The sequence below is a fragment of the Leopardus geoffroyi genome, chromosome A1 (assembly GCF_018350155.1).
Source record: "Leopardus geoffroyi isolate Oge1 chromosome A1, O.geoffroyi_Oge1_pat1.0, whole genome shotgun sequence".
Lineage (NCBI taxonomy): Eukaryota > Metazoa > Chordata > Mammalia > Carnivora > Felidae > Leopardus > Leopardus geoffroyi.
The window spans coordinates 239,409,102-239,425,412 of NC_059326.1; the positions used below are offsets into that span (position 1 = coordinate 239,409,102).

The following is a 16,311-nucleotide window of genomic DNA, read 5'->3' on the forward strand; positions in this document are numbered from 1 at the left end:
TGCCCCGAACAAAGGGGCTGCACAGAGCTCCCCAGCCCCTTTCTCCACGTGAGTGCAGTGACTTTATGGCCCTTCACCAGGCCTGCAGCATCCTAATCACAAACCTGCACACGCACACACATGCACACACTCACGGGGGCCAGGTGTCTGCTCCCTCAGGACAGGTCAAGTCTGGGGGACCCTAAAGGCACCTGGGAGGTCCCCCACCCCTCAATGATGGGTGAGAGGGGGCTGGTGGGTGGAGGGAGGGAGCTCCGCTGAGGCCACAGCACGCGGGGCCAAGCGCTCAGCCTCCTGCCTGCATTTTGGGCCCCAGCATTTTATTTTTGCCTTTTATCCAGTGGTAAAGGACTGTCTTAGAATGAAATGAATCAACACGCTGAAGGAAACAGTTACTTCATCTGGAAAATCAAGTAGACATTTCTGTTTGTGGTAAACATGAACTAACGTGATTTATTTTATATCAATATTGCATATTGAATACAAACCATACGATCAGGAATATATTTGAAAGCTGTTTCCTAAGGCACTGAGAAAACAGTATAAAAAGTTACATTATAATATTTCCATTTTAAAAAATTCAGCAAGTCAGTCTAGATACTAAAAACTTTTCTCCTCCAGTAGAAACTATAAAAGTATACAATTTGTGTTCATCTGCTCCTGTCCATCCATTCTCATGTTACATTGGATTTTCATGTTTTCAGCTACATAAGCAAAAGCTACAAGACACAGAAAACCCTAACCCTGTAATTGGTACTGGTAATGACATTTAAAGAGGAAGTGCCCACATCTGCACCTCCTACATGCCATCATCTTCCCACATGATGTTTCAGGAAGGGTGTGGCTGTGAAATAACGAAAGTGCTGACTCAGGGTCGTTCTGCTGGTGTTGACCCAGGAGAGGAGGGGACCTGGGCCCAGAGCGTTCAAGGGCCCCGGTGTATGAGGGGCATCTCAGGAGGGGACCTGGGCCCGTTGAGTTCAAGGCCCCGGGTGTAGGATGGGCATCTCCAGAACACAAGACCTGCAGAGCTAACTTCCAGGGGCCAGACTCTCGAAGCAGGACCTGTCCACCTGCGAACTGACCGCTTGTGGGGAGGGGGTGGCATGGGTGCCACGGCCCTCGGGGACAGGCGTGACTTGCTTCAGGGCGGCGTCTCGCCTGAGGCTCTCACATGCCGCTCCTCTTTGGTGATGCTGGGGCCTGGCTACAATGTGCAAGCATGCCATGATGTCTCCGAATTCCACCTTTTCAGTCCTGTGTTTTCTGAGGTACCTGCTACATGTGTGTCTACTGCATCCTGACATGGGGGAGCCCTAGTGCATCGCAGGACATGGCCCCAGGCAGCCAGCCTGGGCCTGGGGTGTGGCCTCTCCATTCATGAAGTGAGAGGGTCAGTGACCTCACAGATGGGGACCCCAGACAGGTGCACAGTCACATCTGACAGAGGGCCAGGACCTGGGCTCTGGGTTTGACTAGGAAAGAAGGAAGAAGATTCTGCAACTCCACCCCAGGTCTCAGGGAGTAAGTCTCCAGATGCCCAGAGAGCACAGGCGTTTGTGCCCTGCAGCAGAACCGGGTGAGGAGGGCCTGGGGCCAGCCAGAGGTCCCCAGGTGTCCCTGGGTGGTTGTGCCACCATCGTAATGGTCAGGGGAGACTCTGGCAGTAGAAGTGAAGACAGCACACCACCCGTGTCACCCTTTGCAAGGCCTCAGTGGGTGCGGAGAGGCTGCTGGGCTGGCCTTGTGTGTCCCAGAGGGCCACGCATTGACCACTCCACACCCTGGGCTCCAGCGGGTGACCTCCCGTGTCAGCCCCAGGAAGAAGCCCTCAGCTCCCAGCATCCCGCATGGGGGACCCTCCACAAAGCTGGCAACAGGCGCACCGGTGCCCCAGGGTGTGTCTAAGGGTCCTGCCAGCTAAACCCCAAATTCTAACGAGGCTTCAGCATTAACCCAGCTGAACATTGATACCCCAAAGCCCGAGCTGATGGAGAAGAAGGCCCCACACTGAAGGGTAGAAAGTACCGATGGCGGAGCAGCAAGTCCCTGCCTGGAGGCTCCTGCCACCTCCTGAGGCTCCCAGATGGGGGTGACTTGGGGTGACTTTAGGAACAGATGCCCTTGTCCCTGAGGAGCAGGTGTGCGTCCACCATGGTACAAGCGGGCTCGGCGGAGACCTTCATACCCTGATGGCACACCCCTCGCTGATGGCACCGGCGGGGCGCGGAGGGGGCCCATCTCTGGTGGTGACCGTGGGGTGACTGGGACTCCACTTTCTGATTCACAACCTTGTGTCTGGGGATCCTACAGTTGGGATGTGTGGGTGCACAGTTCTAGAAAACAATTTCTGTCTTGTCTCTAATGATTCTTCCTGAGGTGGTGGTTGGAATCCCCATTTGAAAACCTGTATACAGCCAGCAACACAGCCTCCGTGGACAACTTGACTTTCTTTTTTTTACCTCTTTTCTCTACGTTTCGTCCTTCTCTCTGCTTCCAAACCCAGAGTAAACTCGAAATTACACAATGTACTGGAGACAGATTAGCATAAACCATCTTCAGAGGCCCATTAAAAATTCCAGAGACTTCCAGAAGGAACAGGATATCATCCTGTCAATTTCCACTCTGGGTGTGGCCTCAACCTCCACGTGGTCGAGGAGCACGTGCTGCGTGTAGTAGTGAGGGCAGGACCCGGTGCGGACAGGCTCTTTTGCCCGGAACCTTCCAGATTCCTTCCGTGCATGGGGGCATGGTCACCTGTGGCTCAAAAGATTAGATCCCTAATTTGTACCCGGGGTGTGGCTGCTCTCGTGAGTCCACTCCGTGGAGGCGTCGACCCGCCTCCACGGCGCAGGCGGAGCTGGGAGGTGACATGGGGGTCGTGGGAGACCACACCGCGTGACTGGCCAGGTGCCCACCGCGTCCTGGAGAGAGGGGTGTGCCCCGCCAGGCTGACATGTCTCACTCTGGCCACTTTCTGGAAAATTGTGAACAGACTTAACACCACTTGGCATTGAAGGACTCGCGTGACATTTTACAAAGTACACAATGTGCTATTGCACACGCTGCCCACACCTAGGGAGGCCTGGACTCGTGCAGCTTTGCAGAACGGCTCTGACCCCCCGCCTGCCATCGCAGCTGAGGGTAAGTCCGGGCGTGCGGAAGAGGCTAGCCTTTAGAAACACCCGCCCTACGGCAGGAAAGCACACTCGGGGGCTTTGGGGGGCATCAGTGTTGGCAAGGCACTTCTGGGGAACATGCCGGGCACCCCGCCCTGGCTGTGGCTTGCCCACGGGGGTGAGTCCAGGGGCTCGCGCTTGACAACGGGTGTGGTGCCGGGAGCTCTGCAGTCACAGCCCAGTGTAGGGGGCTGGTGACCGTGTGCACAGAGGTGGCGGGGAGGATGTGGCTCGGGAAGGCCATGCACACGCTGCAGGCAGGCACAGTGTGCGGGGCGTAAGGGCGCCGGCTCCTTGCCGGGTCTGAGTGGAGCCCTGCCGCTCAGGTGAGCCCCCAGCATGCTGTGCCCCAGGTGTGGAGCATACAGGTGGGGTCTGGAGTCCGCCTCTGTCTTCAGGTGTATCCTGGTAGGGAAAGTGACCAGCTGTCTCTTGGCCGCACCACTGGCTCCCAGCCACACCTGGCCTGGGGACACGAGGTAGCCGTCGGCTGCGTCCTCAGACCCAGAGTCGTTCTCCAGCTTGACGGGCACATCAAGTGACGGCATGGGGTGGCATGGGGCTCCCGCGGGCACCGGCCCCCCTCGAAACTTGGCGTCCTCGGTGGAATAGCCCCCCGCTGCGAGACGCTGCCCTCTGGGCGGAGGGAGCCCACTGTCCAGGCTCCCCTGGGGAAAGGGGCAGCTGGGCAGAGGGGGCCCCTTGCAGCCGTCCTGCAAGGCTCTGCTCGCGCGGCTGGCAGAGGCACTGGGAGAGTGGCTTCCTGGGTGACAGCCGGGTGAATTCCGGAAAGCAGTAACCCCGCTGCTATGGACAGTGCCCTGAACACCGGGGCAGGACACGCAGGAGCCACGGGACACGGTGTGTGTGGAGAACGGGTCACTCTTACTGGGTCCCAGCTTCACGTTGGTGCCACCATCTGGACCATGTTTCCCTGTCATCCAGTTCAGGTGCCTCACGGGTCCAGGCGCCTCAAAGCAGCAACTATACGCAGGTCTTTCCCTCCGCCCCCTGGCTCCGGGAGTGCTGCCAGGCACCCCCCCGTGCTCCTCTCCTCCCCTGTCCCTGCAGAGAGGAGAGGACCCATCAGAGCAGGAATGAGGATCATCGCACCGACTTGGGTGGGGTCTCCAAGGGAAGGCGCTGAACTGGCATGATACTGGCTGAGCCTGCGAGGGCTGCAGTGTGCTGGGGCCCAGCCACACCCCTGCTTTCGGCCCACCCAGCAGCCCTATGACCCTGGCACCGGCATCCTCCCGTAATGAGCCTCCCCTGGCCTCTTGGATGACCCGGGGTGCCGGGCAGGAGCAGGGAGGGCGTGTGCCACTCACCCCGCCCTAGGGAGGCACCTCGATGAGGCATACGCCTTGTGTCAAGGGTCAGACACACCCAGCCCAGACGCAGAGGGCCCCGTCGAACTGTAAGGCAGACAGATGCCCTCTCTCCAGCGGCTTCTGTGAGCCAGACCCTGCTGCTGGCGCGCAGGCCTCCACCTCACCACGCCTTGCGGTGTCAGGGCTGGCACCTGCTGTGACAGGGGAGACGGTGCCCCAGAGGAGCAGGTGGAGCCCTGCAGCCACACAGCCAGGCCAGTCCTCCAAGAGGAGACCCCTGGTCGGGGTGGGGGCTGGGGCGGGGGCCCATGGGAGGAGGGAGTGAAGAGGGTTTCTGAGTGAAGGTGAGGGCAGAGGACAGGGTGGTCACCCACGGTGAGGGTGAGTGCACAGGTCGCGACAGCCCCGGCTGAAGCACCTGCTGTCCCCTGCCACACCTCAGACATGTGAGGACAGCTCCCAGGTGTGCCCCTGTGCGCCGCACTCCCTCACGGCGAGGCTCACCTGTCATGAGCAAAGCCACCAGACCAGCAGACGGCGGCTCTTCGCTCCCTTAACGCACAGCTGGGCCACAGCACCACTTACCCTGCGGCCCCCTCGGGGTCAGAAACGAGGTCCGGGCTGCTCCTGAGGCAGGGACATGGGGCTCTGGCTGGAACCCGGGCCCAGCAGCCTGCATCCGCTTGTGCCTTGAGCACTGAAATGTTTTCTCCGATGCCCCTCCCTGTCAGGGTTTAGACGGGGGAACAGCAGTCACCAGGAGTGGCTCAGCACAGACACCCACACCCTCCGGGACGTCTCCCGGGAATGCACCCCAGCATCAGGAGGCAGCGAGAGCCCCTGAGGGGCACAGACACATTTCACCCGTTTAAAACAGTGACACGGTGCATTCGTAAAAGTACCTGCCAGGCAGTGGGGTTTTCCATGCGATGCTGGGTCACACAGACTCGAGGCGGCTTTTGCTCTGCGAAGAACAGATAATAGCAAAATACGTGGGGATGGCGTTTTTGCTGCCGGAAGGAACTAACACCATGCCCGGTGCTGCTGTCACGCCTGGGAGGGGGCACAGTCATAACTCACACTTTCCGGTTCTTTCTAGACTGTGAAGTCTCTCCGTGGCTAAAGATTCCAATTCACATCACTCATCAGGCCAATAAAGGGCTAAAGAAATTGCTTCAGAAAATAGACTTACACATAAAATGCGCTTTTGTTTTTCTCCGCAGGACCAGAATGAAAATACAGTCAATTTTTGTGATTTCCACTAATTGTGTTCCACTAACCCACCACGCACGCTCAGTGACTATGGAACCGTCTTTCCTAGGGCAGTGAGCACACACTCACTCACACAAATCACAGAGCTCCTCGTCTTAGATTCTAAGCAAACTCAGCCTCATAGACACTATTTCATTATTTTCAAAAGAACAAAACAAGCCTCAGAAGTGTAAAGTGACTTCCTTGAGGCCACCTCTCTAGCAGATGTCAGCCTTGGACTCGAGTCCGGGCCAATGGGCCTCAGAACCACAGATCCCTATCCTATATGCTGGTCCCTCTCCATCCTCTGGCCATAGCTGTAAGGACCAGAGACAGGGGAGCAGAGACAGGGGAGCAGAGATGAGGGAACCAGAGACAGGGGGAGCAGAGACGGGGGAGCAGAGTTGAGGGAGTAGAGACAGAGGAAACAAAGGCAGGGGGGCAGAGACAGGGGAGCAGAGACGGGGGAACCAGAGACAGGGGGAACCAGAGACAGGGGAGCAGAGATGAGGGAACCAGAGACGGGGGCGGGGGGGGGACCAGAGACAGGGGAGCAGAGACGAGGAACCAGAGACAGGGGAGCAGAGACGGGGGGGCGGGGAACCAGGGACAGAGGAGCAGAGACCGGGGAGCAGAGACGGGGGGAGCAGAGACCGGGAGCAGAGACGAGGAACCAGAGACAGGGGAGCAGAGACGGGGGGGGGGGGCGGGGAACCAGGGACAGAGGAGCAGAGACCGGGGAGCAGAGACGGGGGGAGCAGAGACCGGGAGCAGAGACAAGGAACCAGAGACAGGGGAGCAGAGACGGGGGGGGGGGGGGCGGGGAACCAGGGACAGAGGAGCAGAGACCGGGGAGCAGAGACGGGGGGAGCAGAGACCGGGAGCAGAGACTAGGAACCAGAGACAGGGGAGCAGAGACGGGGACTACACTGTCATCCTCATCTGCAAACAAGAGCATCTGGTGACAAATTCTTTGGCACACTGCATGTTCACAAATGAGTGCTAAATCCCTTGAATAGGACTTTGGAGGACAAATACTTTAGTGAGTTCGTGAATTGATGCCAGCTGCGGGAGCGCTGGGTGACTTGTGAGCCACAGGCCCCCCCCCCCACCCCACCCCCCAGTTCCCCGCCGCAGGGGCTCTGGCGTAATCAGCCTGCAAATCAGCCTGCACTTTCCGGCGCGGGCGCCAGGGGGCAGTAGGAGTCCTCCTTGCATGCCCCCAGGACCGAAAAGCCAAGGGAGGGTAAGATTTCCTTCTACTTGGTTTCAGGGCTGGAAAAATGGGAAAGAGGAAGCTCAGTGTGGGTTTCAATTATGACAAGCCAAAAAAACCCACAAAAAAACAAACAAAACAAACAAACAAACAAACAAAAAAAAGGTTAAAAACAGAAAGCTCTGGGACGGTAAATGAAGGTGGGAGTATTTCAGAGTGAGGGGCTGGCAGGGGAGGGGAGGGACAGGGAGAAAGCAGGTGTGGAGACTGGTGGCCTCTGCTTGCGGGCCCAGGTCGTCTCAGGCGGCACCCTCTGGGGTTTGGCACCTTGGAGAGTCAGCTTGCTTCCTCCCTCGCCTGCTTTTAGTCTTCTCCCTTGGGTAGGGCATGTTTAGGACACGGTGCATCTTTCAGAGGGCATATATGTTTATTTTTAAACGTTCCAGTAATTGCCGTCTCAGCATGCTGGCATGGCCACTGCTCAGGGTGGCTCTGTTCCGGGAAGCCACCCCCTGGCCCTGCACCTGAGACCAGCAGCAGGGAGGTGGGGGCTCGTGACCTGCAGACCAAGGCAGACCATGCCACACGGGCAGAAGGGAGAGCCTTCTGAGCCCCCCTCCCCGGAATGGGGGCCCTCCTTCCACTGCAGCTGCTGTCAGATTTTCTCACCATCTAAAGGTCAACTGGAATTAGTCAAAGGTTATTTGTGGACACTGAAGAGGGACGGACCCTCACACCCACAAGAGGAGAGTCACAAAGAGAAGACCCCCGGGCACCACCTGCCATCCTGGTGCTGCGTGGGCAGGCAAGCAGGAATCCCCTAGACGGGCCACAGAGCCCTGGGGCTCTTCTGGAGGGGACCCGGTTGTGGGGGAGACGCTTGGCCAAAGACTCTTCATCCAGACGTCAGCAGATGTGTAAGTAGGACCTGCCCACAGGACTCAGGGCTAAGAAGGGGATCCTGGTGGAGGCAGTGTTCCCACCGGTGATGTGGCTTCCAGGACAGAGGCACACACACCGCACCAAAAGTGACCCACGGAGGGAGGCAAGCAAACGTGTCAGATGCTGCTGTCACAGAACTAAACCTCATCTGCCATCACAGACCTGAGAGCTGAGGGGTTTGGACCAGCCCCCTTCTGCACTCAGGCCCATCCCCATCAGGCAGTGGCTTAAGGGACCGATACCTTCCCTGGGGAGGCACCAGGACCTAGGAAGCCAGACACTCTTGGGCAAGGGAGGGGAGAAGACGTAGGCTGTGCACCTACCTCCTAAAAGGGCCCAACGGGGTTAAGGGGCAGGATCTGAGGCTGAGGCTCTCCCTGTTGGTGGGAGACAGGAGGCGGGACAGGGGCTTCCTGGAGGAGGAGATGAGGTCTGGCCAGTACGCACAGCGTCACAGGCAGGATGCAAAACACACAGTGACAGCATGCTGGCGAGGAGGGTGCTGAGCAAGCCTCCCTCCTGGGGTGAGTGCCCTGTGGCCCTGGCAGAGGGGTCTTTGCAGCTGGAAAGCTATACTACTTTGATGTAACTCAACCTGAGAGCCCAGCCCTCCTCCAAGCAATTGGGTCTAAGCCCTGGTGGGTCTTAGTCGATGCAGCCCTGCAGCAGGGAGCTGCTGGCTTGGCTGAGCCCCACTCTAGGGACAGCCACTGAGGGATAAAGAAGTGGGTTGGGGACTCAGAGGTCTGACATACTGCATCTGTAGCAGGTACAGTCAGATCTCAGACACCCTGCCTCCCCACCCCCCTCCCTTGGTCTTACTCATACTGTGTGGAAAACGCGATTCACAGATGCACATTTTGAATCACTCTCAGGACACTGACCCACAAAACACAGGCCTAGTCTGTTCCACAAAGTTTAGGTGTGAATCGCCTAGAAAACTCGATGTGGAGTGTTTTCTAGCACTGAAAAGCCGAGAAAACTCGGCTGGGCAGAAGCGGCAGCCGTGTCCCCACTGCCTGGGCACCGGTGCCTCCTGCATCGGTCCCTGCACTAAGCCCTGTGCGTGGACGGAGGGACCGCACAGAGGAAAGAAAGCTGCGGCCCCCCACCTCCCACCCCATGGTGACCGGCGCTCAGGGCACCTGCTTCGAGGCTGTAACTGGGGATCAGGGACCCGGTGGTGCAGGCGCTATGCGGTACCACCACTCGCAAACATTAGCGTGAAAGTACTTCCTCTGCACATTCTTTCCTACATAACGTACCAGCTTTAAAACCACCAAACTTCTCAAGTCATTGCTCGCTGGAAATGAAGAAAGAATAGAAGGTGCTAAGCGCCAAGGCTCTTGTTTTAACCGCCAGCAGCAGTGAGCGTGGCTGTGTTTTAAGGGACTTCCACTCACTTTGCGTCCACTGAGCCCGAGACGTCCACCCTGTGCTTCACTCTCAGAAACGCACTCTTCATTTTCATCTCCGCCACGGAAGGAAGGAGGACGGGCACCACGATGCAGAACAGTGACAGCCGAGGGGGCAGCACTGTCCCTGATGGAGTCTTCCTCTTCTGTCCAAACAGGAATTTTAGTTTTCCTTGAAACTGCATTGTCTGGCGTGTTAAAGACAGAAACGGAGGTGTGGCCACAGAGCACACTGGCAACACCATCAGAGAATGCAGAACTTACGTTCTCAGGAATAGAAATGTGGAGAAAAACCTTATCCTGAGCCACTTAGGAGACGCAGACCAACACTTCTTCCGCACTTGGCCTCCTGGGGACGTGAACTATCCCCAGGCCTCCAGGACAAGTCACAGTGTCCCTGGAGTCTCCATAATCCCCTTTAACTGAAAAGCATGCTCTCGTGTGCACATTTACGTGGATGTGGGGGTGTGGGTGTGGGAGCTGAGCCTCACACTCTGGGCGCTCGTGTGCATCAGCGTGAGATGTCACTGGCCCATCGCAGAGCTGTCAGCCACCCCGGCAGGATTTGCTGGAGGAGGTAGTCTCTGAGGGCTGTTCCAGATTTGACTCTCCATTTCAGGATTGTCATTCCTTCACTCATGATGATAAAGCTTGGGGACAAGTTCATTTTATCCAGAGTATATAACGTGAGTTAAAGAGCCAACAAGTAATTTAGGAGTTTGTGATAAAAGAAAATAAAAGATCCTTCTACAGTGGAAAAGCTAATCTAAATTACTAAGTGACTTCAGGGCATTCCTGATGCAATGACCCCACAGGGCACGTGGGTGGCTCAGTCCATTGGTTGAGTGTCCAACTGTTGATTTAGGCTCAGGTCATGATCTCAGTTTGTGAGATCGAGCCGTGGGTCAGGCTCTGTGTAGAGTGTGGAGCCTGTTTGGGATTCTCTCTCTTTCCTTCTACCTCTGTCCCTCCCCTGATCATTCTCTCTCTCTTTCAAAGTAAATAAACATTAAAACAACCCCACAATGTGTCCTTTTCTCCCCTGTCCTTCCACCCTCTCCTCATCCCTCCCCTCATCCACCCCCTCATCCATCCATCCATCCATCCATCATCCATCTACCATCCATTCATCCATCCATCATCCACCATCCATTCATCCATCCACCATCCATCCATCCATCCATCCATTCATCCACCATCCATCCATCTACCATCCATCCATCCACCATCCATCCATCCACCATCCATCCATCATCCACCATCCATCCATCCACCATCCATCCATCATCCACCATCCATCCATCCACCATCCATCCATCCACCATCCATCCATCATCCACCATCCATCCATCCACCATCCTTCATCCACCATCCACCATCCATCCATCTACCATCCATTCATCCATCCACCATCTTTCCATCCATCATCCACCATCCATTCATCCATCCACCATCCATCTATCCATCCATCCACCATCCATCCATCCACCATCCATCCATCTACCATCCATTCATCCATCCACCATCTATCCATCCATCCATCATCCACCATCCATCCATCTACCATCCATCCATCCATCCACCATCCATTCATCCACCATCCATCCATCTACCATCCATCCATCCACCATCCATCCATCATCCACCATCCATCCATCCACCATCCATCCATCCACCATCCATCCATCATCCACCATCCATCCATCCACCATCCTTCATCCACCATCCACCATCCATCCATCTACCATCCATCCATCCATCCACCATCTTTCCATCCATCATCCACCATCCATTCATCCATTCACCATCCATCCATCCATCCATCCACCATCCATCCATCCACCATCCATCATCCACCATCCATTCATCCATCCACCATCCATCTATCCATCCATCCACCATCCATCCATCCACCATCCATCCATCTACCATCCATTCATCCATCCACCATCTATCCATCCATCCATCATCCACCATCCATCCATCTACCATCCATTCATCCATCCACCATTCATCCATCCATCCATCCACCATCCATCCATCCATCCATCCATCCACCATCCGTCCATCCACCATCCATCCATCCATCATCCACCATCCATTCATCCATCCATCCACCCCTCTATCCCTTCATCAATCCATTTTCACCATCCATCCCCCATCTTCCCATCTTCCATCCATCTATGGATTCACTAAATGAACAAACATTTGCAAAGCACCCACTGCTTGCTAGTCATGTGCTTGGTGTGGAGGATTCAAGGCAGTTGTGTTCAACATCCAGCTCACCAGAGGGAAAAAAAAAAGCCCTGATTTGTTATGTTTGCCAATTTCTTTGGTAGAAATATTCCCATCATGGCTGATTTCAAGCTACCAACTAAATATCAACTAGACCTCCAAATTCCTGATGTTGTAACACTGGGTTCTCACGGGCAGCCTTAGCCAGTGGAAACAGAGTGGCTTCCAGAAGGTCACAAGGGAGTGCCGGGAAGAGCCCTAAGTCATGCCCGCTCCCCTGTTCTCAGGGCATTCCTTGTAAATGCCTGAGGCGTTTCCAGTGTGTGCAGAAATGAGTTTCACAAATTAATATAATGGAACTTTTTTCAGATAAGTGTCTTTGGGTTGTTTCCTCTATTCAGTGCATCGTGTTACAGTTTCATTTTAACCTATATTTTATTTTATTAAAAAAAATTTTTTTGATGTTTATTTATTTTTGAAGGAGAGAGAGACAGACCGTGAAGGAAGAGGGGCAGAGAGAGAGGGAGACACAGAATCTGAAGCAGGCTACAGGCTCTGAGCTGTCAGCACAGAGCCTGATGCAGGGCTTTAACCCATAAACCACGAGATCATGACCTAAGCCGAAGTCAAAGGCTTACGTGACTGAGCCACCCAGGCGCTCTCTTTTTGAATCTATATTTTAATTTATGCGTGATTGTCTAGTAAAATCCCTCCAGTTTTATGTCATCTGGAAATAAGAATTTCCAATTTACTAGGAACTGGTTATCCAATTTTAAAAAGTGAACATTCCTTATCAGCCAATAGATAGGACAAAATATTATCAAAATAAAAGACTTCATGCTCAACCAATCACCTAAATAAAAGATAAGCGATTATGTGTACGCCTGGTAGCAGCAGACTTGGGACCATGTTGCAAATGAAAAGCTGCTTCTCTTGTGAAGGTCCCGGTGGGGTGAAAAGGCCTGCAGAAACGTGCAGTCGTGTGGGATGCATCTGCCGTAGGGCTGGGCCTGTCCTGGGTCCTCAGAGCTGGTTCCAGAAACATTCCCACTGTCACCCACCGGCAACCTTCTTCACTATCCCCTCGGATCAGGAAAATAAGCCCAGGGAGCGTGAAGCCGCCATCGCAGTAGCGGATGACTGAGGCCAAAATATTGCCACAAATGACACATGGCCACTGGGAGGCAGCCTGGATGGAGTGATTCCCTCAGCTGTCATCCCTCTGGGTAGATGCACAGCCACCTGGCAGGTTGGGTTCCCAGAATGGGTGATGTGGGAGCCTGGGAGGGCAGCATCTTGGGTGAGGCCTCCAACCTGGAGAGGGGTCAGCCAGGTGAGGCTCCCGGAGAAGCACATGTGAAGGCAGAGGGGGTCCTGAGTCTTGGGGAGAGTCCCCAAGACCACCCCAAGTTCAACTCACTCTGGCTGGTCAGGGCGGAGCAGAAGGTTGGGGAGGCTGGGCAAGAAGAGCTTCGGGAAGGACATTACTGGGGTGCTGACATCTGGGAAGGGGCCTGGGTGTGCAAGGGAGGGACATTTTTATTTCTTCTGCTCTTCTGAAATGATTAAATCTGTGTCATGTGTGAGCAATGTTTTTATTTAAAAAAAAAAAAATTGTTAATGCATAAAGACCAGCCAAGAGGAGAGGGTTAATGGAACATACTGTCTCCCCGGCTGAGCCTGGCCTGCGGTGGGGCTATGCGGTCAGTGGGTCTCTGATCTCAGGAGTCTGCTCCTCAGCCCGGCACCCACAGACCACTCAGATGTAGAAGCGCTAGGGCGTGCATCTCCCGGGGGCCCCTCAGAAAGCAGCGAGGAACCCCGGGGGCTTGCGGTCTGCACGGCGGTGCACACGGCCGGTGTGAACACAATGGAGAGGAGCCCACACGAGGTGGGACAAGCCAGCAGGCAGGACGCCCAAGCGCTGCTGTTGACCGCTGACGGCCGGTGTGGGCTCCCGCTGGTCTGTGGGTGCCTCTCCAGGGCTCCCCCTTTACAGAGCCATTTGGAACTCAATCCGGAGGAACGCCCACTGTCCTCTGCTCGCCTTGCCCCCAACACAGGCTGAGCCCCTCTGGAAACCCCCAGCCCAGCCCTGCGGAGCACTGGAGGCGCATCTCTCCTGGGGACCACGGCCCAGGTGGGGAGATAGAACCCCGAGGGGCCCACAGTCCAAGGGTGGAGGCTGGGGAGGAGGGCACGCCGTCATGCGGGTGGGGGCAGCTCCGCACACATCCGAGGGCCCTGCCCAGGGCGCTGATGGCCGAAGGACACGGGAGTGGGGGGAGCCGGAGGGGGAGGGGGTCCTGGGGTCTGAGGTCATGGTGTTGAACTGCTGCGGAGGGTGGGGACGCCGGGACTGCTGGGAGCGCGAACCCCAGGAGGCTGCGTAGAGCCGGCCGGGAGGTGCAGCAGCGGGGGCGGGGGAGACGCTCTGTGGAGCACAGCTGCGGGGGTGCGGGGTGGGCAGAGGTCTGGGTGGGCGAGGGTCCGCTGTGCCAGCCCCAAGGAGGACGTCCGCGGCCCCCCTCTCAGCCCTTGGCCGAGGAGCCCGAAGAGCAACGGAAACGGACACCCCCAAGCCTCTACTTGAAAGAGAAGAGGTGAAAACGGCGAGCCCGGGCCGAAGTGGGGGCTCGCGCCAGGCTGCGGGGTGTGCTGACGACACGCTGCTAAGGGGCTTTCAGGGAAGGCGCGACCAAGCCAGTAAAGCCCAGAGCGGAGTCTGGAGGCTTCCTCCCCGCCGCCCGTCCCGCCCCCGGGCCCGCGTGCGCCCCGCCGCGCCCCGGTGCTCGTGCGCCGCTCGCCACCCCCCTCCCCCAGGGTCCGCATGCACCCCCCGCCGCCCCCACCCCCGGACCCCTCCACTTCCTCCACCCCGCACGTGCGCCGCGGGGCGCCAGGGGGCGCGACTCACCAGGAAGCCCGAGGTGCTGTCCAGCAGGCAGCGCACGCGGCACACGAAGCAGCGCGTCAGGAAGGCCGAGAAGTCCGCCTCCTGCGCCCGGAGCAGCCGCCCCAGCACCGCGTCCTCTGCGCGGGCACCGGTGCGGGGGGGAGGGCGCGGGGGTGGGGGGAGGAGGAGAGAGACCGAGAGACCGTAAACACAGACTGACAGCACTGCGGTGTGCACACGCGCCCCCCCCTGCACGCGCACACACACACGCCTGCCCCCCTTGCCGTGTGCGCGCGCACACACCCTGCTTCACACTCACAGCTCACTTTACACACCCACAGCCTGCCTCCCACACCCACACCCCAGCTCACACATCTCGCCACACATACACTCACACACACACCTGCCCGCCACGCATCCCCACACGCCCACCCCGTGCCCACAAATGCCCACCTCTACACACACCGCCCCACCCCCCACCCCCTTGTAAGCACACACAGGTGCACGGGTGCTCCCCTGAGCACCACTGGCATCCCGCTGTCTCCCCACCCTCGTCCTCACAGACACAGCCACTCTGACCGAGCTGGCCTTCCTTGTCCTTTGTCCCTAGAAACATCCCTTCAGTACGACTGCAGGGGTGACTGGGGGTCCGCTGTCGTGTGTTTTGAGCTTTATAAAAGGATACTGTGTTGGCACCTGGGTTTTTTTGTTTTCACTCAACTTTGTGGGGTAAATCTTGCTGTTGCCTGAGGTTGTGGTGGAAGCTTTTCTTGAGTGGTTTACAACTTCTGGGGGAGTGTGTGGAAGAGCGGCGACCCCTGTGGACGCCACCCCTTCCCCTGGCCTCCTGTCTGCTCCATGACCTCTAGGGGAGCTGGCCCGGTCGTGATGGGTCAGGGGCCACGGTCAGGAGGAAACACTTGCCCACAAGGGGCAGTGTCTCTGAACAGGATTTTTTACAGGTAAATCTGACTTGGGCCTAGGATTTCCAGAGGGGAGCTTGCCAGGTGACAGACAAGCACTGCCTCATTTCCTCAGGTGTGGAGGATGCGGGAGGGGTGGCCCTGGAGAGGGGAGGAGGGTGCGGTGGGGGGGTGCTGGAGAGGGGAGGAGGGTTCGGGATGGGGGGCTGGACAGGGGATGATGATGCGGGGGGGGGGGGCCTGGAGAGGGGAGGAGGGTGCCGGAGGGGGGGCTGGAGAGGGGAGGAGGGTGCCGGAGGGGGAGCCCTGGAGAGGGGAGGAGGGTGCGGGAGGGGGGTGCGGAGAGAGGAGGAGGGTGCTGGGTGGCCTGGAGAGGGGAGGAGGGTGCGGGAGGGGGAGCTGGAGAGGGGAGGAGGGTGTGGGAGGGGGTGCGGAGAGAGGAGGAGGGTGCTGGGTGGCCTGGAGAGGGGAGGAGGGTGCGGGAGGGGGGGCTGGAGAGGGGAGGAGGATTCGGAGTGGGGGTGGGTCTCCCAAGGAAGGCGAAGCAGGACGAGAACGGATGGTGGTCAGTTCTCCGGAGGCGCCCACGCCTTTCCAGGAACGGCCCCGAGTCTCAGGCTCACTGGGGACCCAAAGACCCACCTGTGTCTGAGTGCAGGGGCTGCCCAAACACCGCCTGGGGAGGGTCCATGGCCCAGTGCAGCTGCCGGCAGAAGTCCTGGCGGTCGTCCACGTGGATATAGTCATAGATGTTCTGGTGCATCACGTCCGTCTGCAATATTGCAACAACTGTTCCAACCTGCTTTATTCCAGTGATTAGTCATTGAAGAGCTGTCTCAGCCACGGCTGTGAAGAGAAGTCTCACAGGAAAGGCAGGCCTTTGGCTAGAGGACACTTCCTCCCTGGGAGGACATAGGTGT

The 16,311-nt window shown here is 57.3% G+C and overlaps 1 protein-coding gene and 1 long non-coding RNA gene across 3 annotated transcripts in view; one reads left to right on the forward strand and one right to left on the reverse strand.

Moving 5' to 3' along the window:
- Positions 1 to 2,508: 2,508 nt before the first annotated feature.
- The window catches only part of AHRR (aryl-hydrocarbon receptor repressor), a 93,802-nt gene continuing 79,999 nt past the window's right edge, over positions 2,509 to 16,311 (reverse strand). For both annotated transcript variants that reach the window (XM_045443564.1, XM_045443554.1), the window contains exons 6-11: positions 16,034 to 16,163; positions 14,490 to 14,605; positions 9,326 to 9,525; positions 5,416 to 5,477; positions 5,099 to 5,237; positions 2,509 to 4,244 (exon numbers count right to left, since the gene is read on the reverse strand). In XM_045443564.1, coding sequence (XP_045299520.1) covers positions 3,191 to 4,244; positions 5,099 to 5,237; positions 5,416 to 5,477; positions 9,326 to 9,525; positions 14,490 to 14,605; positions 16,034 to 16,163 — 1,701 coding nt within the window. In that variant the 3' untranslated portion in view covers positions 2,509 to 3,190. The remainder of the gene's footprint in view (positions 4,245 to 5,098; positions 5,238 to 5,415; positions 5,478 to 9,325; positions 9,526 to 14,489; positions 14,606 to 16,033; positions 16,164 to 16,311) is intronic.
- Positions 3,035 to 5,774, forward strand: LOC123579498. Its single transcript, XR_006702806.1, has 2 exons — positions 3,035 to 3,144; positions 5,737 to 5,774. It is a non-coding gene; the product is annotated as an uncharacterized LOC123579498 (long non-coding RNA).